Consider the following 25620-nt stretch of genomic DNA (forward strand, 5'->3'; position numbering starts at 1 on the left):
GCACAAGACAGACCTATTGATTTTCCCTCAAAGTTGTTAACTCAAACTCAGTGCAATTATTCTCAAATTGAAAAATAAGCTCTCACTATTGCGTATGGTGTGACCAAATTCCATCACTATTTGTATGATCGCAAGTTCTATTTAGCGACAGATCACAAGCCTTCGCACTCCTTGTTTCATCTGTCAAAGCCAGTTCCTACACACATTGCTTAAAAATTGCAATGGTGAGCTTTGTTGCTTTCGCACTATCAGTATGAAATTGTGTACAGACCTACGGCAAAGCATGGAAATGCAGACATCCTTTCTCGTCTTCCGATTGGCCCAGACTCTGATTTTGATTCACCTGCTGCATTTTGTTGTCAAAACATTGCACAGGACTCTGAATTGCTGGACACTTTTCCCTTGCACTACAGAAAAATTGCACAGGCCACAGCAGCAGACCCAGACCTCAAGATTTTTTTGCATTACATTCACATGTCTTGGCCTCGTTCATTGAACAGTATCCAAATCTCAGTTATGCACCAATACTTTGCGCGTCGGCATAACTTTCAGTTCAACAGGGTGTGAATCTAGTTCAAAATGTCAGTGGACAATCGTGTGTGCTTATTCCCTAAGTGTTGCAAAAGGATGTGTTGCAATTGCTCCACCAAGAACATTGGGGAATTGATTGCTCTAAACAGTTAGTTGGCAGGGCACAGACACCCACAATCAACAGATGACATCACAGTGTAACGCATGCAAGGAAAACAAACCCACTCCACCACAGATATTCTCAGCTTGGCCTAAGATTCAATTGCCATGACAACGAGTGCACACTGACTCAGGCAATGGACCACAGTTCACCTCACGTGATTTTGAACAGTTTTGTGAATGAAATGACATTTGTCATCTGACAAGTGCTCTGATACACCCACAGTCCAACTGAGAAGCAGAATGCTTCGTGTGCACTTTAAGCAACAGATGGCCAAGCTTCGCACCACCCACACACGGGAACAGGCACTGCAACTCTTCCTTGCCTCCTACTGTTTCCACCCATGAGACAGACCATCATCAGCAGACCTTCTCCGTGGCTGCCGCCATTGAATGCTGCTACAGTTGCTGCATACAATGCAGCATCCAGTGCCGGCAATGGTTCACAAGTATCGCTTTGCGCTGCATGATCTTTTTCTTTTCGGGGTTTATGGCAGCTGTGGGCACTGGGAAAGAGGTAAGATCCAGGAATGCATTGGTTCTTTTATGTACTTGATTGCAGGTGCGATGGCTTGCAGCACTGCCACCAGAACCAAATTCATGCATGTCATTTGCCCAGTGATTCTGCTGCTTTTCTTCCCTCAGATTCTTGGCCTCATGGGACTGTGCGGCCTTTGAAGCCACCCACTTGTTCCAGCATGGCACCCCAGTAGGAGCGGATGGACAATGCGCCCTCGCCCCTGCCATCCTCGCTCTCTGACCCAATGGACCTGGAACCGCTATTTCCATTGCTGTCCTCGTCATCATCCCAGGACATGCCTTCAGGCCTGGACATGTGTCCTGGCAGCAGTTTTCCGGAGGATGTTCCTGTTGCCTCGCAAGCCAGATAGCTGTGTATGGTTGGGAGTATGTCGTCTTCCAAAGGCATAGTTCCCTACTTATCTCTACATCCAGCATCCTGCCTCTCTCCCAGTTGTCATACACATCCACCCTACATGACAACGGTGCAGCTTTTTTCAAGGGGGAGGAATGTGTTGGTGTAAGCTATGGCCAGCACACTGGTTGGCAAAGATGTAGCAAGAAGATCGATAGCAGGTGCTGGATCAACAGCGTCTATCAGGAAGGCCAAAGGCAGACTCGCAAGCAACATGCCACCAATGCGCAGTCTCAGTCATTAGCTCAGCTGCTCAGTCACTGGTGCACTAACTCGCACTCCAAGTTCGCAACTGTTAGTACACTGTGACCAGTGTAGTGTTTATAGCAGGACTTCTACTTCACCAGCAGCAAGGCTAACATGGACTATGATTAGAAGAGCTCGTACCACAACATATGGACACTCTTAAAAAAAAGTAGATTCCTGTTAATCTAAATAAATAACCCTGTTAATATATGTGTGTAGCTGTGTTGTAGAAAGAGGACACCAGCCACCAAACAACATCCTCTCTCTTGACCCCTATGGGACAAGACTCAACAGTGTAGATGAGGACACTACAGTGGTGACAAGGATACAACACTACTTACAGGGAAATTTGCAGTTTGGAAATGATGATTAAACACTCTAAGGTTCTTGTTGAAGCATGAAAAAGTTGTAGGTATAAAATTTTAGATTGTCCATCTCTCAGTTATAAAGGAAACCATAACGTCCTAACTGATTCAAACATATCAATAATTTGAAAGAGTGTAGAGAGCACAAAAGCAAAGCACAGAAAATCCCCAGATGGTTTACAACATATAGGAGGAAGGTCTAAGCTCAACTGGGAGGATGGTCTAAGCTCAGCTGCTTATAACAAAAGGAAAATGATCAAACTACTGTAAGACACTACACACAGATACTAGACAACACTTTTAAAAAATAATAATATTTGGGGGACAGGAAACACTAGGCCTATGAAACTGATAGCAACATATGCAGACAAAACTGTAGCAAAAACAATGTAAATGGGGTAGGTTCCTGGACATGGAAGTATACATAGCGAATGCCTAAAAGCTATTTAAATTGCAGATGAAACTATTCAGTATGTACACAACAAGAACAAATGGATGGAAACATGGACAAGAAATACTGCACGAAGGTATACTACTCCACAACAGAGCATGAATTTTTTGGTAACACTGGGGGAAAAAACTATAAAATTTCCCAAAAACTGTATGGAGAAGCAATTTCAAAGGAAAAAGAGCAGATAGGTTTCCGAAGTAAATGATTAGAAAGTATCTTGACAGCTCTTGGGAAGCCCATCTGGTTTTTGTACACCTCCAAACGCATATGACACTGCCCTTTCAATGGATTGTGATATGCAATGCAATGTAGTAGCATAAATTTCCAGCCCTTGAAAGCTGTATGAAACATGAACCCAAACATTTCTGCAAGTATTAGATTGGGAAGACTGCATGGAAGTCCAATTCCACTGGAAGGCAGGGGCTACAAGTGGTGGATCGTAAAGACCAACAAATGTGGCTAAATATGGCAGCAGTTGTAACAAACTTGCCTGAATAAATTTAACTCGACACTGGAAGCAGTGCTAGTACTCCACCAAACATGGAGGAGGCATTGCAATATCTTCAGTTAACCTGCAGCAATTTAAAAAAAATGCTGCACAAAAAACTCCAACTTCTATCCACAATAGTCAGTAACCACTGAGAGATCAAATTATATGAAATCTTCCCAGTTCTCAAGACTTGTCTGTAAGTGATCGTTTTTATTGGAGTTATGTAAAGTCTCTGTGGTATACCAACAAACTAAAACTGCATTTATATCACATCACAACTAAAATTTCATATACCAGTGTTATGAAAAGGTCAAACTGTTATTTACCAAAGAGAGGAAGCATAGAGTCATAGACAGAGAAAACAAAAAAATTGCCAAATTTATGGCTTTCAGGCAAAAAAATCCTTCTTCAGCAACAGAACACACACACACACACACACACACACACACACACACAAAATAAATAAAAAAGCAAGGGACTCACACACAAATGGCTACCGTTTACAGGCGCTTGTGTCAAAACTGAGTGGCCATAGACGGTAGCAGTGTGTGTGTGTGTGTGTGTGTGTGTGGTGTGTGTTTTCTGTTACTGAAGAAGGACTATTTCATCTGAAAGCTGAAGTTTAGCAGTCTTTTCATTATGTCTGTCTACAACACAAAGCCTCCTCAATCTGTTGAGGAGCAAACTATCCTATTTAATGAAAATAAACAATTTTTGAAAATATAATGTAATTGGGTAGATACAAAATCTACTCACCAAGCAGTAGCAGAAGGTGTTGCCAGCATACACTCTCTGCCTGCACCCATTCATCCTAACTGATAACTTAGTGATAGCCATGCCGATGTGAAAGGCCAAACAGTGTTTACATAACAACTGGTACATGAAACGTTTCATTTCACAGGTGGCTCTCTCTTTGATAGTATAAGTTTTGCTAGTTACAGGGCTGGTACTAGTGGTAGGAGGAGGGTGATTAAGGCAAGTCTTATGGCAGGGATGGCCACAGGTGTAGGACCCACACAATGGAAAAATGGGTACTGAAGGAATAGGGTTTGACAAGGATACTGTGGAGATTGGGAGGGTGACAAAAAGCCATTTTATGTGTGGTAGACAAAATGGAAGACAGAATGAACCTCATATCAGGGCATGATTGTAGGAAATCTTAGCCTTGTCAAAGCAGATGATAATACATTGAAGAACAGGATAATACTGATTGACAATACTGAGTCTGAATGACAATACTGACCTGCTCTATGCACCCTCTTACCACTCCCTATACAAGTTCTGTAACGGGCAAAACATACTATTAATGAGAGAGCCACCTGTGGAATGACGCACGCCATGTACCAGATGTTACGTAAACACTGTTCGGCCTATTACATTGGCATGATTACCACTAAGTTATCAGTTAGTATGAATGGGAATAAGGAGAGGGCGTATATTGCCAACACAAAATATCTTGTTTTAAAGCATGCGATAACATGACAGTCATGACCTCAGTGCCTGTTTCACCTAACACGCCATCTAGATTCTTCTGCCAAGACCCCAGTTTCTCAGAACTCAGCAGGTGGGAACTAGCGCTACAACATGTCCTTGGTTCTTGCCACCCACCTGACATCAGTTTACAATAATTTCTTCCGTCTCAGCATTTCTTCACAATAACTACTCCTTTCTTCACTCCGTTTTTGTTTTCTGTGCCTTTGATTTTCTTACCTGTCTATTTTTGCTGTATCCCTCCCACCTCTGTCACATACATTGCACTTAGCTTTTCACTCTTATTAACTCATGCTCGATGTTTTAGCACTAATCTCTATCTTCCATATTACCGTGACCTGGGGTTCTTGGCGGTTTTTCCAAAACTCTCCCAATTTCCTAAACATCACCAGTCCTTTCCCATCACCCCTCTTCCTTTTCCTTCAACCCTTCTGACAAAAAAGGAACCTCTGTAACCACTGGCTTCGAAAACTTGTTAATTTCAATACCTTTATAGTTGTGTTCTTCTGCCACCACTTGGTGAGTAGTATTTTTTTTTAAATCTATGAAATTACATAAAATCTATCCTATTCATATTGTTGTTATTCCATCCTGGACTTTCCATTGTTTAAAAGTTAAAATAATGATGATACACCATATCACAAGAAAAAACAACTTTGTAATAATCATGTAGAACATCTGAAAAATGTATTATGAAGCCAATTTGCAACTAACAGAAAATTAACAATATATGTCCACCATTCTGAAAATAAAATCATATCTGTCTTGTATATCACAGTTTCAACCTAAATTTTAAAATTTTCACATCCCTGTTGCTCACTACTAAACACTTCCAGTTAAAGTTGAAGGAATAACAGTAGCTTACCTTATACACAAATCAGCCAACACATTGATGACATTTACTTTTACTATTATATCATCTGTCTCACGTAACACACACCCCAAAAGGGATACTACATCCTTGGCAAACAGATCATTTTGAAGGCTCATCTTACCAAGTGTAATTACAGCCATGGCCTGCAGTGGAGTATTTTCCAGTGGCACTGTAAAATTATTCATGTTTTAGTACACTTCACAGACATAAAAAAACAGAGAAAATATTAAACTTACACAATTTTGTTATCTTTCTTAGCTACAGAGCCCTGATTAGTCTAAGTATAATACACTAGCAAACCTTTCAATGCTTTGCAACTGCTAAATATGTCTAGGAATTGGATATATGACCCAATCTCCTTCTATCTACCTCTCTCTGTCCATTATCCTCCTACCTCCCCCCCCCCCTCGGCACACAATTTGTCCTCTCTGTCCATCTCCTCCTTGTCCACGTGCCCCCCCCCCCCCCCCCCCCTCTGTCCATCTCCTCTTCTGTCCTCTCTCTAACCTTGAATGTTAATTATTGTTTTTGCAAACAAAACCTTGACTGGGAGTTGAATTCACTTAAAAGTGAATGGGAGAATGGTTCTTATCATTGGTGTACAGAACACGAGAGACCCATCTTCAGCTGCTCGATCTGTGAGGATAGTAGCTTAAGTAACAGCACTCATCAACATTTTAATCTGTGGGTGGATAGGACTGCAACATTTCAGATGATTCAGATCCTGGAGTAGTTTTCTAATCTTAAGCCAATAAACCACAGAAACCACTTCACTGTTTTCTATTAAAACCAACTGTGAGGAAGAAAATAAAATGGCACTTTGTTGTGTATGTAGCTGTTGTTAAAAATTACGTATAAGGAAAAAGGCATTTGAGAGAAACCATTTGTCTAATGGTTTAAATGCCCTGTTATTGTAGTTAAAATTGACTATGAAAACGTTAACAAAACTGCACATTTTCATAGCACAGTGTTTTCTTTCTCACAGTTAGCTTTAACAGAAAACCAGCAAATTGTTGTTTATGAAAAAATACATCCTATGTCAGAGTGAACATTTATTAGAGCACCTTGTAAAAATTTGGAGTAAATTGGTCAAGCACTTTTCGAAATTTTTGCTAACACAGTTCCCACTTTATACATGACATATATTAGTATATTGTATTTATTAAAAATATAAATGGCCAATGTCCGTCCAAACATTTATTAGAGTATCATGTAAAAATCTGAAGTAAATTGGTCAAGAACAGTTCAAGATTTGTGCTAAGTTAACCCTTAAAAGTGTTTATTTATATATGTAAATAAATTATACACAACTGCAACCCGCTGGATGCTGGTGAAGTGTCACTGTTAAAGTGTGAACTAATATAGTTTGTGTGAAAGTGTTCTGGACATCAAAATAGAGGCAGACAGATACGAAAAAAGCCGCCTATACTGTCGCAAACCAGCACCCAGCACTATGCTACTACCAGTAATGATGTAACTTCCCGGATTCTCCCGAAATCATCTGAAGATGAACCTGAAAGGGTTCGAAAACCGGTTAATATAATAAAGCATTATTAATGAAAAAAGTGACTGGTTGCAGTTGTGTATAATTTATGTACATTAATATACAGTCACGGTTCTATAATATCCGTAATGGATAAGCATAATCAGTTTACTTATATATTATGTATGTAAATTTATATAATAAAAATACTAAGAATATGTAGCCTACCTTGATCCAAAAATTTATTAGACTATCGTGTAAAAATCTGAAGTAAATCGCTCAAGAATTTTTCAAGATATTTGAGATAGCCTTTCCCCTTTGTATAGTATATTAAATAGTTATATACCATATATATTAAAAATATGTAACCTATGTCCATCTGAACATTTATTAGAATATCATGTTGTAATTTGAAGTAAATCAGTCAAGAATTGTTTGAGATTTTGGTAACAAAGTTAAACAACGACTTGCCTTTATACAGTAGTATAGGTAACAGAAGACAACTAAACATGATACTCTTTTCGCAGTTTTCTTCAGTAATTACTTGACTCACAATTTTCATACATTGTTCTTGGATTGTGTCTATGTGATGTCTCAGTTGTTGACAATAAATGTCAACAGTGGTGATTACATGTTGGGGGAGCAATTCCTAGTACACCACACTGTTGCTGTTCCAAAAGATGCATAACATTATCTTCTGTGGATGCGCATAGGTCTTTATATGGGGAGATGCTGCTTTGTTTGGGCTCAACCATTCCTTTCTTTTCCATGTGTTAGCATAAAAACACCATTTCTCATCACCAGTAATGATACAAGACAGGAATGGTCTGTGTTGTTCATGAGTCAACTGATGACAAGCAAGCAGAGATGCACATATAGCCACCTGCTGATTTTTGTGATTTTGGCTTGGGGCATGTGGTACACATACACTCAATTTTTGAGCCTTCCAAATTGCATGCGAGTAACAGACGATGGTAGAATGATCACAGTTCATCAGATTGGCCCTATTTCGAGTACATTGATGTGGATAACTGAGGATTAGGGGTTTAAATTATCTTCCTGAAACACCAAAATTCTTCCTGACTCTGGAGAGTCACTAAAGTAAAAATAATCCTCCTTAAAACGAGAAAATCATATCCATGTGGTGCTCTGTTCAATGGCATTATCCCCATACATGATGCAAATGTTTTTGGCTGCCTCTGCTGCTGTAATCCCTCTACTGAACTCAAATAGAAGAATATGTCGGAAATGTTTTGATTTCTCCACCTGGCACTCCATTTCCACAGATCTGTGCACTACCTCTAAATGAAAAAATGAGAATATGTAAACTCAAACTGCAGTATCATCAATGACTGCATTGTGGCACATAGCATTTCATGGCCAGGAATCAGACAGCATTCAGCTCATGGTCGATAGGCGGTGGCACCAGCTCCACTTAACAGTGCAGGTGCAACCACCCCTAAGTCGCTTTGTTGGTAACCCCTGCAATGCCAGCCAACATACATACAGAAAATAGCAACCTACTGACTACAGGCCAATCATGCCATGCCACGCCACCAAGGGCTCCCCGGTGGCCTGTGTACTCCTGCATGCCTGGACTAGTTAAAAAGTGCACGCTCCACCATGGATGGCAGTGCAAAATCAGGCTTTAGTCCCACAAAGTGTTTGGACTCATCATTTGTAACTATGGATATATACAGACTTGAATTGGTAGTGTTGTATGATTGTGATAGGGACTCAGTGTACAATTCCGTCAGACAGTGTTTGTATGCAGAGCTTGAGTGAACTTCAACTGAGAAATTAAACTCGTTTTCCCACTCGCACCTCCAGTCTTCATTGTTCCACACTTCCCGGATACAACACAGATAGCAACAGTGAATAACAAATAGAAAATGACAATCAATAAATAAATCCACAGCAACCAAAATACCAACATGCAAAACAAAAGTGCTACAGCTTTGTGCCACCATAATGTATTAGTGTTGTTCATGTGTAATGTTGTTACCACGCCTGGTAAGGTATACTAGGAGCATGAACAGCGTCAGGTGCTTAGTGGTCACTGAGAAGGACAAGCAGATACTGCATACTCATATGAGACATTGTTATCAGCACTTGACATTCGAAAGGGTTTCCACAGTGGATCTCCATTTGGCTGGCTGGTCGAATCGTATAATATTTACATTTGTGTGACATTCAAATGTGCAGTGGCCTGATGTTGGACTGCTTGGGAATATGAGAGCATGCAACTGTCATCAGAGAGCAAGTAATGGACTCTCTGCAACATTATGAGTCATCCCACACCATTGGTCAGAGACTAGCAGCAGACAGACTACGAACTTACCATCCCAAGTGTATGCTAACATTAGTATTACAACACTGATGGTTGCATTTGGTGTGACGCCATGCATGGGAAGCAAAGACTGTAGAGGAATGGCTCTGAGCACTATGGGACTCAACTGCTGAGGTCATTAGTCCCCTAGAATTTAGAACTAGTTAAACCTAACCAACCTAAGGACATCACAAACATCCATGCCCGAGGCAGGATTCGAACCTGCGACCGTAGCGGTCTTGCGGTTCCAGACTGCAGCGCCTTTAACCGCACGGCCACTTCAGCCGGCTGTAGAGGAATGACATCGCATTGTGTTCAGCAGCAAATCATGTTTCTGCACAACCCCGGATGACCATTGATGGCGAGTATCGTAGTGACCTCAGAAGAAGTACCACTCTTCAAATATTTTGTAGAGGAAAGTGACGTTGAGAGCCATAAGATTGTGGCTGGTAAGGACCAAGGGAACTCTGACAGCACAACGGTATGTCACAGGCACACTTCATCCACATATGTTGCCTCCCGTGCGACAGTATCATGGTTCTATTTTTCAACAGGACAATCCACATCCACACATGGCTTGTGTCTCTATAAACTGTCTGCGTAATGTTGAGGTATTCGTGTGGCCAGAAAAAGTATGGATCGACAATTCCTTCCGCTGTGGAAACAACAGCATCTGTTACAACTACTGCAGCAGTAGCAACAACAATGCGCAAAACAGCTGGGTTCACTTTTGCGATATGAGTCACAAAACTGCAAGGCTTACCCTGCAAGTCTAATTTTGTACGTGCATCCGCAAAAACAAGTTAAGATGAAAGCATTAGCATCTTCAGACCCATCACTCGATATGGCTTTACAAATTGCGCAAGTACTTGAAATAGCCACTTCCGCTCAGGATACATTTGAAAACAATGTTGATGTATGTAGATTATCTAGTAGCCAATGTTGACAATACACTGATTTCAGACAGTTACAGACACCATCTCTAGGACTTAAGTCCACCACTACTGCATAAAGTGGCCAATAATTTGCCCAGCTCACCATTGCATTCAGAGAAGCACCAGTACAGATAATTTCACTGTCGTAACCAACATGAGAGACACACAATCACTCCTCCATATCGTTGCCTTCATGGCTTCATACTGCTACATTACAGAAATCATGTCCAGAGTGTTGTGTGAAACACACGCTACCAGTCTCTCATGACCTGAGGTGCAACACAGGCCACAAATCAGTTCACTTAACTAGTTTGTGCCTGATCATGTGGCCATCAACAACAGAGCCATCCCAGCAGTAACAAACTCCAACCAAACTGATGAATCAGCTAACCATCAACACTCAGTAGATGGAGATTCAGATGTACATTTGGGCTGTAGTGTGACTAATCAACTGGCACACACAACAACACACTCGTGCCCCCAGTCTACAGAAAGCAGAGTGGCTATTAATAATGTGCAGTGGCCAGCAGATATCACTAACAGGACCAAATAAAGTGTCAGTAATTTACAATCAAGTAGCTCTCACACTAACACTGCCAGTAGTTAGTTTAATAGTAGCATTAACACATTTGGACTATGCACTCACATATTATTTGAGTTCCAAATCGACTACAATAACTCAATTTAGTAATCTGGTAACTTTAGTGGTAATCATGAGAAAAGATTTTAAGGCACACATTATGTTAAAATAACCAGTGTAACCACACTTATGCTGAGCATGAGCAAACTCAATCACAATGTGCTACGCTGTTCAAACACAGCTACAAGAAAAGCTTGCAGATGATCAGACTGAGGCAGACAATATATCTGAAACGAAGTGTTTAATTCCACACACTGTTCGCTGCATTTCAAGTGCACGTTTTCAACTTCTTGCACATGTGGCATTATGCCATAATAAAGAACCAAACATGAGATAACATAGTACTGGTATTCCAAGAAAATTTATATCCCGAAAACTACATTGAAAAGCTTAATATCAGATCGTGGCCTACTTCACTAGGAATCTGGACATATGAATGTGCACTTTAAATATGCACTTTAAATGTGCACATTTTAGTATGGGTCACGAAATTTCGATGCTCTTGGAGTATCATCTGATGTCTTGTTTCTTTTATGACATAATGTAAGATCTAATGTTTTACACGCATGAACATACGGGCTCCCAACGACATCGTAGCTGCGCAGCAAGCGCGGTGACGCCTGTCATCTGGCACTCTCTGGCAACTGCAGAAACGAACCTATTTCTAATAGGTCGCGGGAAAATATTCTGAATGGTGGTTTGATAAGCTTTGCTATCAAAGTAAACTTCATTTCACACAAGCTGAACTACATGCAAGAATGTACAATGAATTTCTTAAAACACAGAGTGTTTGACTCTCATTTAAAAATCAACTCTTTGAAAACGAGCCATTTGGATGAATTATGAGCCCAGAAGATCAGACATTTATGTTGTTATTAAAAATTTTACTGGCACATTTGTGTGATATATCTTACATTGAAACACGCGCATAAATGACCAACATTATATGTAAAAGCTTAGCTTCTCTTGCAGCGTATTAATCTTACAGACCAATATTATATGTGGAAGCTTTGCTTTTCGTGTAGCAACACTATGTATATTAATTTAAACCATTAGCTTTTTCTGTTTGTGTGTTCACACTTCTTAACAGTGATGTTGCTATTGGCTAACTACATCACATGTCCTCAACTCTGACTACCCGCTGTCATCGGCTGGCGAGATCACCTGACATGAGCTATGCCTGGCTCACAAAAGGGGAACGCAATCTCGATTTCAATGCTTTGGAAAGTAACATGCGGTGTTTGGTGGAATTCGAATTTATTCTTTCATAATACAAAAATATGCAGCGTACATGTTTCTGCTCATGAAAGATCTTTCCAAAATATGTTTTTTTTCCCCCGTGTTTCATTTTCTAAAGAGCCGGGAAATTCTATGGCCATGTATTAGACCATACCCATTCAAAGGACTAATAAGTTATCCAGTTATGAGAGAAAATATACTCTCAGTTAACAGGGAAAAAGCATGTTTTCACCCGGGAGAAAGTGTATTTTTAACAGGGAAATCCGGGAATTTCTTTTTCCTTGTCCGCGTATACACCCTGAAAATATAGGCTCAACCACCTTTCACAATTCATCAATGAAATTATTCTACAAGAATCATAAAAACGTATAAAGTAAAGCTATAAATAAAAGTATTATTAAGTTGTGGCCACTTCCCTTGAAACTGAGTCTTCCTAAAATGTGGTTCAACATCATTCGTCCAGTTGGTATAATAAACTAAAATGAATTGGTTTATGCAGTCTGTGAATACAGCCAGTGTCATGGCAACAGCTGCTCGTGTGTATGGTCATATACCTCCAGGAAAGACACGTCTGATACAAACACATATGAAGCATAACTGAGCATTTCATGTACATAATCACTCTCACCAGTGATCAAAGATAATGTACACCCTGTATACAGCTGTCCTGGAGTTAGAATCTCATCACCCATTAAATATCCACGGTATCACTATAATTAGAGTAGCTGACCCCAAACTGATATTATAAAAGACTTACAACTTTTTAATAAGCAGTTCGTACCTCATGTATTCTATTCATTGAATATATCTTCATTTTTCCCAATACGTGTCGTAGTCTCTAACTTTCCCAATGGACCCAATTTGCTACAATTTTATGTATGTGTGAAATTGCAAAGGATAGCAAGTTTCATGGATGTGCAAGGTTATGACTGACTTTTCGAAATTATTAAGGCAAAAAGGGTAATTTTTTTTTCACTTTTGTAACATTCTTGTAGAATAACTGAAGGGGTTTACGGAAGAAGAAGCTAACCCAGAACATTTTGCGTTACTGCATGTTACAAGTGTAATCAAATTCAAAGACAACAGCAGAAATTGAATAAGACTGTTGTGGCTCGACGCGCAGTTACACGCATCATCTACATGCGGCGCTGTCTGCCAGCCATGCAGCAGCAGTGCCACCTAAGTGGCCAGCCAGCCAGCGGCCACTAGACTTAAACTCAGTTATGATTTGACTGTTAAAGTGTACACACGTCTTACTTCGTTTACTTGATCTGTGACTTTCATGTATTGCGTCTTCCTTGAAATATATTTGTTCAACTTGAAGTTTTAACAATTGGCAACGAGGTAGTGATTTTTCTTTTCCATCGTTGACCCACATTTCCATGGCTACTTTAGAGCAACTATTGCAAAGTCTCATAGAACAGCAATCGCTTCTCACAAATGCGATTCGTGATTTCGTCGCGGCATCAAATGCGGGGCATGTCTCGTTGTTGTCTCTACCTCCTTACGACGATACGGCGGAAGTCTGGTCTGATTACGAAAAACGTCTTCGACAGCACTTCTGGGCATTTCATGTCACGGACGAACAAACATGTAAGTCTCTGTTCCTTTCATGGATTTCACCTCAAATGTATCGGTTGTTGTCGCAATTGGCTCCTTTGAAAGATCCTGCGTCTTTATCCTTTGCTGAAATGTGCTCACTTCTGTCCATCTATTTTCAAAAGCAAACACATGCGGTAGTGTTGTGTACATAGTTCCGCATAGTCAGCGCGTACACAACTTTCCCACTAGAGCGGGCCCCACTAAGCACAACAGCGCAGGCACAGCGCTCGTCCGTCTCCGCACTACGAGATGGCGCTGCCACAGACACGGACCAAATTCTGCTTCCGCTGATCCGCGTATTAATATGTAACGCAGCCAATGAGATTAGTGCTAATGTAGAACCTTTTCTCCTCGCAGATCAAACTCACGCAGTGATACATGAACACGCGAGGTATGATAACGAGTGTACAGACCTCAGATTAGACAGTCTCCATTTGTCTGTACCAGTCTGCATTTGTCTGCAACAGTCTGTACGAGTTCTACATTTGTCTGTACCAGTGTAGTCAAGTTTCAGTCTGTGCCTAATAAGATTACCATATTCCTGTACTTAGCCATGAAGATAAATGTATAGACACTTTTGTCAAGTATCAGAGATATATGTGAGAATAAGATTAACGTACCAATACCAAAGGAACTGCAGATTGTCAATTGTAAATAGCATCCAGAACCAAGTTAAGTAATTTTTATGCATGTTATTATTTTAATAAATGTATGTGAAAAATTAAACAAGTTCTGTTTAAAGTTGGTCACCGTCAATCTGCTACTCTAAGCGTGCAAGTGGCATTTCTATCGTCTGACCTAACGGCGGAAGATAAACACGCCACGATAAGGCCACGAGGCATATTGCTGACACTTGCCTACCTCGTTAGAGTGACAAGTCAAATAATCTGATGATGTGTGTACTGAAGATCTTACAGTACGCACACCACAGGTAACCTCTCGTGTTGCCTTTTATCGCTGTCAAAAACAACCGAATCAATCCTATCACACTTGGGCTGCTGAACTTCACGGCCTCAGTAGAAAGTATCAATTTGTTACTGAAGTTCACAAAGAATCCTACACTGATTCCGTAGTACAGGATGCTATTATCCGATCGGCGCTAGACAAAGAAGTTTGGCAACGTGCCCTTCAGTTGGCAAATCCAATTCTAGATGAAGTCCTGTCCATTGCTCAGTCTTTTGAAATTTCTCACTCCACTGGAGCGCAAATAGAGGCATGGGGCGACGTCGGGGAAATACAACCTCTGTGCGATGTTGACGAAGCGTGTGGTGTGTCCCCGCCGGCCGACGTGGCCGCAGTATGCTCCCAAGCGTAAACAAACCTCTAAGAAACTGCAGCAAAACCCACGGCAACTTCCTTCATGTCTGCGGTGTTTTATGAAACATTCACGAGAAGATTGTCCACAATGTTGGGCCGTGTGTCACAAATGCAAAAAAAAGGGTCATGAGTCATCCATTTGCAAATCCGACCGCATAAATGATGTTCATGAACATGACGCTGACTCTGATTCTGTGTTGTCTGTCAATTGTACTTCTTCCCTTTCAGGGAAGTTATTCCTCGCTGTCCAAATACTTGGTCGAGGTATTCGCATGCAGGTGGATACTGGTTCTGCTGCCACGATCATCAATTCTCAGACGTATCTTCAGTTGGGTTCTCCAGTCCTGTCACCTGTCACTAGGCAATTACGGACTTACAATAAACAGAAGATTTCTCTCTTGGGACAATTTGATGCTAAGGTATCTTACAAATCTGTCATTCGCACTGTTACCATATTTGTGCTCGACCATAGTAACATGAAGAATCTTTTGGGTTTCGATGCCTTTCGAGTTTTTGGGTTCTCCATAGATGACACTGTCAATATCGTCTCTGATGCTATTACTTATGCTCAATTGGATTCCTTGTCGACGACATTTTTGTCCCTTTTTTCTCCTGGGTTAGGCAGAGCAAATGACTTTGAAGCTCACATCATGCTCAAACCCACTGCTCGGCCTAAATTTTTTTGGGCTCGGCCCATTACTGTGGCCCTTCATGATCCGGTCAAACGGGAGCTGGATCGTCTCACTGCTTCAGGGGTCTTGCTTCCTGTCACTTCCAGTGGGTGGTCCTCTCCTGTCGTTGTCGTTGCTAAGCCAAATGGTGATATTCGTCTCTGTGGCAATTTCAAAGCCACTCTAAATGCTCAATGCCTTATTGACACTTACCCTATGCCTCGACCTGAAGAATTGTTCACTAAACTTGCTGGAGGCCAGTATTTTTCTAAAGTTGACCTGTCAGAAGCTTATCATCAACTTCCTCTCGACGCTGCTTCCCGGCAGTTTCTGGTCCTTAACACGCCTTTTGGCCTCTATCAATACCAACGATTGCTATTCGGGATTGCCAGCACCCCTGCTCTCTTTCAGTGATTCTTGGAACAATTATTGCTCACTGTCCCTGGGTGTATAAATTACCAGGACGACATTGTTCTCACTGGCTCCACCACTGACGAACATCTTCAAAATCTCCTCACACTATTTCATGTCTTACAGACTGCCGGCCTTAAGTGTAATCTTCCGAAATCCAAATTTTTTTAGGCATCTATCACGTACTTGGGGTTTCAATTCTCTCAGGATGGTATACATCCGCTTCAGCACACGGTCACTGTGATCCATGCCCTTCCTCACCCTACATCTGTTAAGAAACTGCAGGCCTTCTTGGAGAAAATAGCACACTATCACAAGTTTTTACTGTCTGCTGCTTCGGTGGCCCAGCCATTGCACCGCCTGTTGCATAAAAACATGTCTTTTCACTGGTCCACGCCATGCGATGCAGCTTTCCAGATTTTATTTATTTAGCGTACGGCTAATACAGACATATCATACAATTACATATACATATGTACATATTGACACACAAGAAACTTAAGTTTGTCTTTACAACTGAATATCCAGTCCTTCAATCCAGCGCACTGCATCTGGAGTTGCTAGCAGGAAGTCCTCTTTGGCGCCGTGATAGGCTCGAATCCTGCATTCACTGACAATGTGGTGAACAGTCTGGTATGGAGCCCCGCAGTCACAAGCTGGATCAGGCAGCTTCTTCCACTTAAAGAGAGCATCCCTGCATCGCCCATGGCTGGTGCGGATTCTGTTGAGAGTAGACCACGTCTTGCGTGGTAAGTCTAATCCACTTGGAAGTTTAGCACCTGAGAAGATGTTATGCAGGTGCACATCTGTCACTGCTTCCCACCGACCTTTCCATTCTTCAAAAGGTTTGAAATTCTTAGCAACCATGTCAGCAGCATCGCACAGAGTTGGATGACGTGATTTCAGTCTCTTGCGATTTAAAAGTGGCAGGTCGCTATGCACGGGTAGGTTAGAATTCCTGGAGATCTTGTGGGATTCTCTCATAAGGGCAGCACATCTGCGTAGATCAGGAGGCATTATACCGGTTAACAGTGGAAGCCAATAAACTGGAGTAGATCTGATTGTGCCAGATATTATGCGCATTGTTGTATTCAGCTGGGTATCAACAAGCCTTGTATGATGAATATTCATCCAAACAGGTGCACAATACCCAGCACTTGAGTATACCAAGCCCAGAGCTGAAGTTCGCAGGGTGGTTGCTGAAGATCCCCAGGTAGTTCCGCATAGCTTATGGAGGATGTTGTTTCGAGTCCACAGCTTTTGAGCTAAGTTAAGGTGTTGTTTGAAGCATAGTGTACGATCCAGGATGACACCAAGATATTTTGGGTTCCAGTTGTGACGAAGAATTCTGTCTCTGAAACTTACCTCCAGTTTTACGTTCGCCAACTGGTTATTTAGATGGAAGCAACACACTTCTGTTTTACTCACATTGGGTTGGAGTCTCCAGATTTTGAAGTAATTGTCTAATACAGACAGGTCATTGGCTTTCCAGGCATTGAAGACTATGCTGAAACAGGTCCCGTGTCTGGCTACTTATCGAGCTGGCCAACATCTTGTTCTTGCCACGGGTGCCTCTCAATACGGGGTCGGTGCAGTCCTTGCGCACCATTTTTCTGACAGTTCTGAACAACCCATTGCTTATGCCTCCAAAACGCTCACGGATGCCCAACAAAAGTATTCTCAAATTGAAAAAGAAGCTTTGCCCATTATTTATGCTCTTCATAAGTTTGGTGTTTTTCTCTATGGATCCAAATTTCATCTTGTTACAGATCACAAACCACTTGTTTCCTTGTTTCATCCATCAACGCCACTTCCCGACAAGGCTGCACACCACCTCCAGCATTGGGCTCTTTGTCTCGTTTCAATTATGAGATTCATTTCTGGCCGACGGCTCAACATGCGAATGCTGATACACTGTCTCGCCTTCCCATGGGTCTTGATCTGGCATTCGATAGGGACGAACTTTTGTGTTTCCACCAGGATGTTGCTGAGCAGCGGGTTGTGAATGGGTTCCCCATCACCAGGGATCGGCTGGCAACTGCTACGGGTTCTGACCCTACCCTCTCCCAGGTTTTACTCTGTATTCAGAAGGGTTTGCCAGATTGTCCGTCTGCTAAGACTTCTGATCCATTGCGGAACTACTACACTTTGCATTACTGCCTCACGGCTAGGGATGGTGTTATCCTCCTTTCCACCGAAAATGCTTCGCCGCGTGTTGTGGTACCTGCATCTTAGCGTGCTTCGGTCTTGTGCCTCCTTCACCAAGGGCACTGGGGTGCCTCTCGCACAAAATCTCTGGCGCGCCGGCATGTGTACTGGCCCGGCCGGCATCGACTCTCAAATCGCACACATGGTCGCTGCCTGGGGCCCTTGTGAGTCACAGGCCGCCGCCCCTAAGTCATCTTTGTCACCGTGGCCTTCGCCCGAGAAGCCCTGGGAGCGTATTCATGCTGACTTTGCGGGACCTTTTTTAGGTACTTATTGGCTTCTCATTATTGACGCCTACTCTAACTTTCCTTTCATTGTCTGTTGCACGTCGCCTACCATCACGGCAACCACCAATGCTCAAGCTCGCATTTTCTCTTTGGAAGGCCTTCCCTCTACTCATGTTACTGATAATGGTCCGCAATTTGCCTCTTCCGATTTTGCGGATTTTTGTGCCCGTCACAGCACCATGCATGTCACGGCCCCTTTTTTTTATCACTTTTGTAAGATTCTTGTAGAATAACTGAAGGGGTTTACAGAAGAAGAAGCTAACCCAGAAGAATGCATTTTGAGTTACTGCATGTTACAAGTGTAATTAAATTCAAAGACAACAGCAGAAATTGAATAAGACTGTTGTGACTCGGCGCGCAGTTACGCGCATCCTCTACATGCGGCACTGTCTGCCAGCCATGCAGCAGCAGTGCCACCTAAGCGGACAGCCAGCCAGCGGCCGCTAGACTTGGACTCAGTTATGATCTGGCTGTTAAAGTGTACACACGTCTTACTTCGTTTACTTGATCTGTGACTTTCATGTATTGCATCTTCCTTGAAATATATTTGTTCAACTTGAAGTTTTAACAATTGGCAACGAGGTAGTGATTTTTCTTTTCCATCGTTGACCCACGTTTCCATGGCTACTTTAGAGCAACTATTGCAAAGTCTCATAGAACAGCAATCGCTTCTCACAAATGCGATTAGTGACTTCGGCGCGGCATCAAATGCGGGGCATGTCTCGTTGTTGTCTCTACCTCCTTACGACGATACGGCGGAAGTCTGGTCTGATTACGAAAAACGTCTTCGACAGCACTTCTGGGCATTTCATGTCGCGGACGAACAAACATGTAAGTCTCTGTTCCTTTCATGGATTTCACCTCAAATGTATCGGTTGTTGTCGCAATTGGCTCCTTTGAAAGATCCTGCGTCTTTATCCTTTGCTGAAATGTGCTCACTTCTGTCCATCTATTTTCAATAGCAAATACATGTGGTAGTCTTGTGTACATAGTTCCGCGTAGTCAGCGCGTACACAACTTTCCCACTAGAGCGCGCCCCATGAAGCACAACAGCGCAGGCACAGAGCTCGTCCGTCTCCGCACTACGAGATGGCGCTGCCACAGACACGGACCAAATTCTGCTTCCGCTGATCCGCGTATTAATATGTAACGCAGTCAATGAGATTGCTGCTAATGTAGAACCTTTTCTCCTCGCAGATCAAACTCGCGCAGTGATACATGAACACGCGAAGTATGATAACGAGTGTACTGACCTCCGATTAGTCAGTCTCCATTTGTCTGTACCAGTCTGCATTTGTCTGCAACAGTCTGTACGAGTTCTACATTTGTCTGTACCAGTGTAGTCAAGTTTCAGTCCTTGCCTAATAAGATTACCATATTCCTGCACATAGCCATGAAGATAAATGTATAGACACTTTTGTCAAGTATCAGAGATATATGTGAGAATAAGATTAACGTACCAATACCAAAGGAACTTCAGATTGTCAATTGTAAATAGCATCCAGAACCAAGTTAAGTAACTTTTATGCTTGTTATTATTTTAATAAATGTATGTGAAAAATTAATCAAGTTCTGTTTAAAGTTGGTCACCATCAATCTGCTACTCTAAGCGTGCACGGAAGAAGATAAACACGCTATGATAAGACCACGAGACAAATTACTGACACTCGCCTACTTCGTTAGAGCGACAAGTCAAATAATCTGATGGTGTGTGTACTGAAGGTCTTACAGTACGCACACCACAGGTAGCCTCTCTTGTTGCCTTTTATTGTTGACAAAAACAACCGAATCAATCCCATCGCACTTGGGCTGCTGAACTTCACGGCCTCAGTAGAAAGTATCAATTTGTTACTGAAGTTCACAAAGAATCCTACGCTGATTCCATAGTACAGGATGCTATTATCCGATCGGCGCCCGACAAAGAAGTTAGGCAACGTGCCCTTCAGTTGGCAAATCCAATTCTAGATGAAGTCCTATCCGTCCCTCAGTATTTTGAAATTTCTCACTCCGCTGGAGTGCAAATAGAGGCATGGGGCGACGTCGGGGAAATACAACCTCTGTGCGATGTTGACGAAGCGTGTGGTGTGTCCCCGCCGGCCGACGTGGCCGCAGTATGCTCCCAAGCGCAGCCTCGGCCCAACCGTAAACAAACCTCTAAGAAACTGCAGCAAAACCCACGGCAACTTCCTTCATGTCCGCGGTGTATTATGAAACATTCACGAGAAGATTGTCCACAATGTTGGGCCGTGTGTCACAAATGCAAAAAAAAGGGTCATGAGTCATCCATTTGCAAATCCGACCGCATAAATGATGTTCATGAACATGACGCTGACTCTGATTCTGTGTTGTCTGTCAATTGTACTTCTTCCCTTTCAGGGAAGTTATTCCTCGCTGTCCAAATACTTGGTCGAGATATTCGCATGCAGGTGGATACTGGTTCTGCTGCCACGATCATCAATTCTCAGACGTATCTTCAGTTGGGTTCTCCAGTCCTGTCACCTGTCACTAGTCAATTACGGACTTACAATAAACAGAAGATTTCTCTCTTGGGACAATTTGATGCTAAGGTATCTTACAAATCTGTCATTCGCACTGTTACCATATTTGTGCTCGACCATAGTAACATGAAGAATCTTTTGGGTTTCGATGCCTTTCGAGTTTTTGGGTTCTCCATAGATGACACTGTCAATATCGTCTCTGATGCTATTACTTATGCTCAATTGGATTCCTTGTCGATGACATTTTTGTCCCTTTTTTCTCCAGGGTTAGGCAGAGCAAACGACTTTGAAGCTCACATCATGCTCAAACCCACTGCTCGGCCTATGTTTTTTAGGGCTCGGCCCATTACTGTGGCCCTTCATGATCCGGTCAAACGGGAGCTGGATCGTCTCACTGCTTCAGGGGTCTTGCTTCCTGTCACTTCCAGTGGGTGGTCCTCTCCTGTCGTTGTCGTTGCTAAGCCAAATGGTGATATTCGTCTCTGTGGCAATTTCAAAGCCACTCTAAATGCTCAATGCCTTATTGACACTTACCCTATGCCTCGACCTGAAGAATTGTTCACTAAACTTGCTGGAGGCCAGTATTTTTCTAAAGTTGACCTGTCAGAAGCTTATCATCAACTTCCTCTCGACGCTGCTTCCCGGCAGTTTCTGGTCCTTAACACGCCTTCGGCCTCTATCAATACCAACGATTGCTATTCGTGGATGCCAGCGTCCCTGCTCTCTTTTAGCGATTCTTGGAACAATTATTGCTTACTGTCCCTGGGTGTATAAATAACCAGGATGACATTGTTGTCACTGGCTCCACCACTGATGAACATCTTCAAAATCTCCTCACACTTTTTCATGTCTTACAGACTGCCAGTCTTAAGTGTAACCTTCCAAAATCCAAATTTTTTTAGGCATCTATCACGTACTTGGAGTTTCAACTCTCTCAGGATGGTATTCATTCGCTTCAGCAAACTGTCACTGCGATCCATGCCCTTCCTCACCCTACATCTGTTAAGAAACTGCAGGCCTTCTTGGGGAAAATAGCATAGTATCACAAGTTTTTACCGTCTGCTGCTTCGGTGGCTCAGCCGTTGCACCGCCTGTTGCATAAAAACATGCCTTTTCACTGGTCCGCGCCACGCGATGCGGCTTTCCAGAAATTGAAGACTATGCTGAAACAGGCCCTGTGCCTGGCTACTTATCGAGCTGGCCAACATCTTGTTCTTGGCACGGGTGCCTCTCAATACGGGGTCGGTGCAGTCCTTGCGCACCGTTTTTCTGACAGTTCTGAACAACCCATTGCTTATGCCTCCAAAACGCTCACGGATGCCCAACAAAAGTATTCTCAAATTGAAAAAGAAGCTTTGCCCATTATTTATGCTCTTCATAAGTTTGGTGTTTTTCTCTATGGATCCAAATTTCATCTTGTTACAGATCACAAACCACTTGTTTCCTTGTTTCATCCATCAACGCCACTTCCCGACAAGGCTGCACACCACCTCCAGCATTGGGCTCTTTGTCTCGTTTCAATTATGAGATTCATTTCCGGCCGACGGCTCAACATGCGAATGCTGATACACTGTCTCGCCATCCCATGGGTCTTGATCTGGCATTCGATAGGGACGAACTTTTGTGTTTCCACCAGGATGTTGCCGAGCAGCGGGTTGTGAACGGGTTCCCCATCACCGGGGACCGGCTGGCGGCTGCTACGGGTTCTGACCCTACCCTCTCCCAGGTTTTACGCTGTATTCAGAAGGGTTGGCCAGATTGTCCGTCTGCTATGACTTCTGATCTATTGCGGAACTACTACGCTTTGCATTACTGCCTCATGGCTAGGGATGGTGTTATCCTCCTTTCCACCGAAAATGCTTCGCCGCGTGTTGTGGTACCTGCGTCTTTGCGTGCTTCGGTCTTGTGCCTCTTTCACCAAGGGCACTGGGGTGCCTCTCGCACAAAATCTCTGGCGCGCCGGCATGTGTACTGGCCCGGCCGGCATCGACTCTCAAATCGCACACATGGTCGCTTCCTGCGGCCCTTGTGAGTCACAGGCCGCCACCCCTAAGTCATCTTTGTCACCGTGGCCTTCGCCTGAGAAGCCCTGGGAGCGTATTCATGCTGACTTTGCGGGACCTTTTTTAGGTACTTATTGGCTTCTCATTATTGACGCCTACTCTAACTTTCCTTTCATTGTCCGTTGCACATCACCTACCACCACGGCAACCACCATTGCTCAAGCTCGCATTTTCTCTTTGGAAGGCCTTCCCTCTACTCATGTTACTGATAATGGTCCGCAATTTGCCTCTTCCGATTTTGCGGATTTTTGTGCCCGTCACAGCACCATGCATGTCACGGCCCCTTTTTTTTTATCACTTTTGTAAGATTATTGTAGAATAACTGAAGGGGTTTACAGAAGAAGAAGCTAACCCAGAAGAATGCATTTTGAGTTACTGCATGTTACAAGTGTAATTAAATTCAAAGACAACAGCAGAAATTGAATAAGACCGTTGTGACTCGGCGCGCACTTACGCGCATCCTCTACATGCGGCACTGTCTGCCAGCCATGCAGCAGCAGTGCCACCTAAGCGGACAGCCAGCCAGCGGCCGCTAGACTTGGACTCAGTTATGATCTGACTGTTAAAGTGTACACACGACTTACTTCGTTTACTTGATCTGTGACTTTCATGTATTGCGTCTTCTTTGAAATATATTTGTTCAACTTGAAGTTATAACAAAGACAAAGTAATTTATACAGCAGGCAGTTGTTTCTAGTGGTACATTGGGAACTACTTGTTATTAGTATATAGTCCATTTGAAAACATAACAAATTATTTGATCAAACTAATTATTACTAAACTGAGGGTTAGCATTTTTTTCTGCCAACCTCTTCAGTTCTGATGGAGAAGGATTATTCCTTTGAAATGTGTCACTTTTAGTGCTTTTGCATTGTGAAAGGTGGTTGAGCCTACACTTTAACATTGCTAAATGTAACTGGCTTCAAATATGGCTGAACGCCACACAGATGGGTTCACATGACAGAAAACAATGTTTACACATGGGAAACTACAGGTTGTAATATCAAGAATATTAGGGAATGGATAGACTACTACTCACCATAAAGATGGCCTGTTGCGTTGCTGACAGGCAGAACAAAAAGACTGCTACACATTATGGCCAAAGCCTCCCTTAGAGAGAGAGGGAGAGAGAGAGGGGGAGAGAGAGAGAGAGAGAGAGAGAGAGAGAGAGAGAGAGAGAGAGGGAGAGGGAGAGGGAGGGAGAGAGAGAGAGTGAGAGAGGAAAGGGGGGGGGGGGGGCGGGGGGCGGCACCGCATTCACAAAAGTAAGCACACCTCATACACCATACACACTTGACTGCTACCACCAGCAGCTCTGACCGGTCAGAAGCCTTTGGCCAAAAGCTATAATGTGTAACAGTCTTTTCACTGTCTGTCCACAGCTCAACAGGTCACCTTTAAGTTGAAAAAACAATATTTAAATTAAAAGCACAAATAAGTTTGTAACATTTTTGCACTAAATATGCTTTTTCTTCTAGTGCAGTAATTATAGATGCCATTAGTCCTTCAGAACTCTACTTGATTGTTTCAAACAAATTTCGTGAGAGGAAATATGTACTATGATTCTGTTGTTAAAATATCTAACTTCTTAAGCAGTTGTCTACAAGGTAGTCAAGGCTGAGCATCACATATTATTTTTATGGCACATTATTGTGCAATGAAGACTTTCTTCTTAAAAATGAATTATTGCAGAATGCAAACCTGTATGAAGTTACTAAATGAAAATAAGATAAGAATTAACTTACAGATTCCTCTCTCCCTGCAATCGGTAATATTACAAAGTGCAAAATGGGCTGCAAATGAACTGACTTATAAGCTTAAGCTCTAATCAGTATGGGGATTGAGATTAAAAAATATTGAGGATACTACCTTGCTTACTAACTCCTGCCCATGTTTTAAACTTATTATTGATACTGTATGCTTTTAAGCTGCCCCTAATGGGCACTGAGTTCATAACTATAACTAAAGAAAAGTTCATGTTCTAATGTTGATTTTACTTTGTTACTGTAAAGACCTATTTGCCAAATAAATATATCAAATATTGTGACACACAATGGAATCTGAAGCATAACATGCATAAACAGATCAATGATCCAGCATGACAAATCTTTTCTCACATTGTGACTTAAAGGATACACCTTTCTCATGAGCAAAATAACATTATTGATCATTGAATAGAATTTAACTCCAACTTTCTTGTCCTCACTTTTCAATAGGATAAATACTGTAATGGAAAGTCCTTAGTGGAATGTAAGTAATCAAAGAAACGAAGATTATGCACTCACAGTCTAGCTCTGATCTTGAATGATTGAGAACCACATTAACACAACCAAAAACATTGTTACACTTCTGGACAGGAATTGCAGGCTTCAAACTCCACTAGCCACTGCCCTATG

General features: G+C 42.4%; 1 protein-coding gene across 1 annotated transcript in view; it reads right to left on the reverse strand.

The window, feature by feature from the left end:
* The window catches only part of LOC126473234 (condensin-2 complex subunit D3-like), a 156028-nt gene that overhangs the window by 33144 nt on the left and 97264 nt on the right, over positions 1 to 25620 (reverse strand). The window contains exon 7 of the mRNA XM_050100148.1: positions 5533 to 5710. Coding sequence (XP_049956105.1) covers positions 5533 to 5710 — 178 coding nt within the window. The remainder of the gene's footprint in view (positions 1 to 5532; positions 5711 to 25620) is intronic.

The sequence above is a fragment of the Schistocerca serialis genome, chromosome 4 (genome assembly GCF_023864345.2).
Source record: "Schistocerca serialis cubense isolate TAMUIC-IGC-003099 chromosome 4, iqSchSeri2.2, whole genome shotgun sequence".
Taxonomy (NCBI): domain Eukaryota; kingdom Metazoa; phylum Arthropoda; class Insecta; order Orthoptera; family Acrididae; genus Schistocerca; species Schistocerca serialis.